The sequence below is a fragment of the Charadrius vociferus genome, unplaced genomic scaffold (assembly GCF_000708025.1).
Source record: "Charadrius vociferus isolate BGI_N301 unplaced genomic scaffold, ASM70802v2 scaffold1324, whole genome shotgun sequence".
NCBI lineage: Eukaryota > Metazoa > Chordata > Aves > Charadriiformes > Charadriidae > Charadrius > Charadrius vociferus.
In genome coordinates this window covers 119,715-120,291 of record NW_009647862.1, presented here as the reverse complement: position 1 = coordinate 120,291, position 577 = coordinate 119,715, and the positions used below count along the sequence as shown (strand labels likewise).

General features: G+C 64.8%; 1 protein-coding gene across 1 annotated transcript in view; it reads right to left on the bottom strand.

The window, feature by feature from the left end:
- The window catches only part of LOC104284689 (serine incorporator 4-like), a gene marked incomplete at its 3' end in the record, with an annotated part of 8,538 nt that overhangs the window by 4,381 nt on the left and 3,580 nt on the right, over nt 1-577 (bottom strand). Inside the window, exons 7-8 of the mRNA XM_009883050.1 lie at nt 476-527; nt 220-376 (exon numbers count right to left, since the gene is read on the bottom strand). Coding sequence (XP_009881352.1) covers nt 220-376; nt 476-527 — 209 coding nt within the window. The remainder of the gene's footprint in view (nt 1-219; nt 377-475; nt 528-577) is intronic.

Below are 577 nucleotides of genomic sequence, written 5' to 3'. Positions count from 1 at the left end.
TGACAGCTGGGTGACGCTGGCACGGCCCAGAGCAGAGGGCCGGTGAGGAGTGCAACACTGCAGCCCGAGCCCAAATGGGGAGCAGGTGGGAGCTGGTGGGGTGACAACGCAGGGGGGGTGACGATGCTGGTGGGGCTGCAGTCCCAGCTGGGCAGCTGCGCTAGCAGCAGGGAAGGGGAGCGAGAGCAGGGAGGGCTGGGCAGCAGCATGGGACCCTACCTGAACCAGTTGGTGAGGGTCATCATGACGTAGAGCGAGGCGAGGAAGAAGACGAAGTGGAAGGCTGAGTAGCTGTAGACCACCCGGTCTCGCTCGTCCTGGATGATGCATTGTCCCCCGTTGGTCTCTTCTGCTTGCTCACACGTCTGCTCGGCACCTGGGAGAGCACAGGGGCACGGTGGCTCCTGCACCCCCTCCTCGCCGGCACCCCGGGGCTGGGACAAAGGCGCCTGAGGGCGTGTGTTACTGCACCCACCTCTCAGCTCCTCCTCCATCTTCTCAGGGCAGCAGAAGCAACAGGAGGGTTTCTGCAGAGAGAGCAGAGTGCTGGCGACTGCTGCAGGGGCAGGGCAACCCC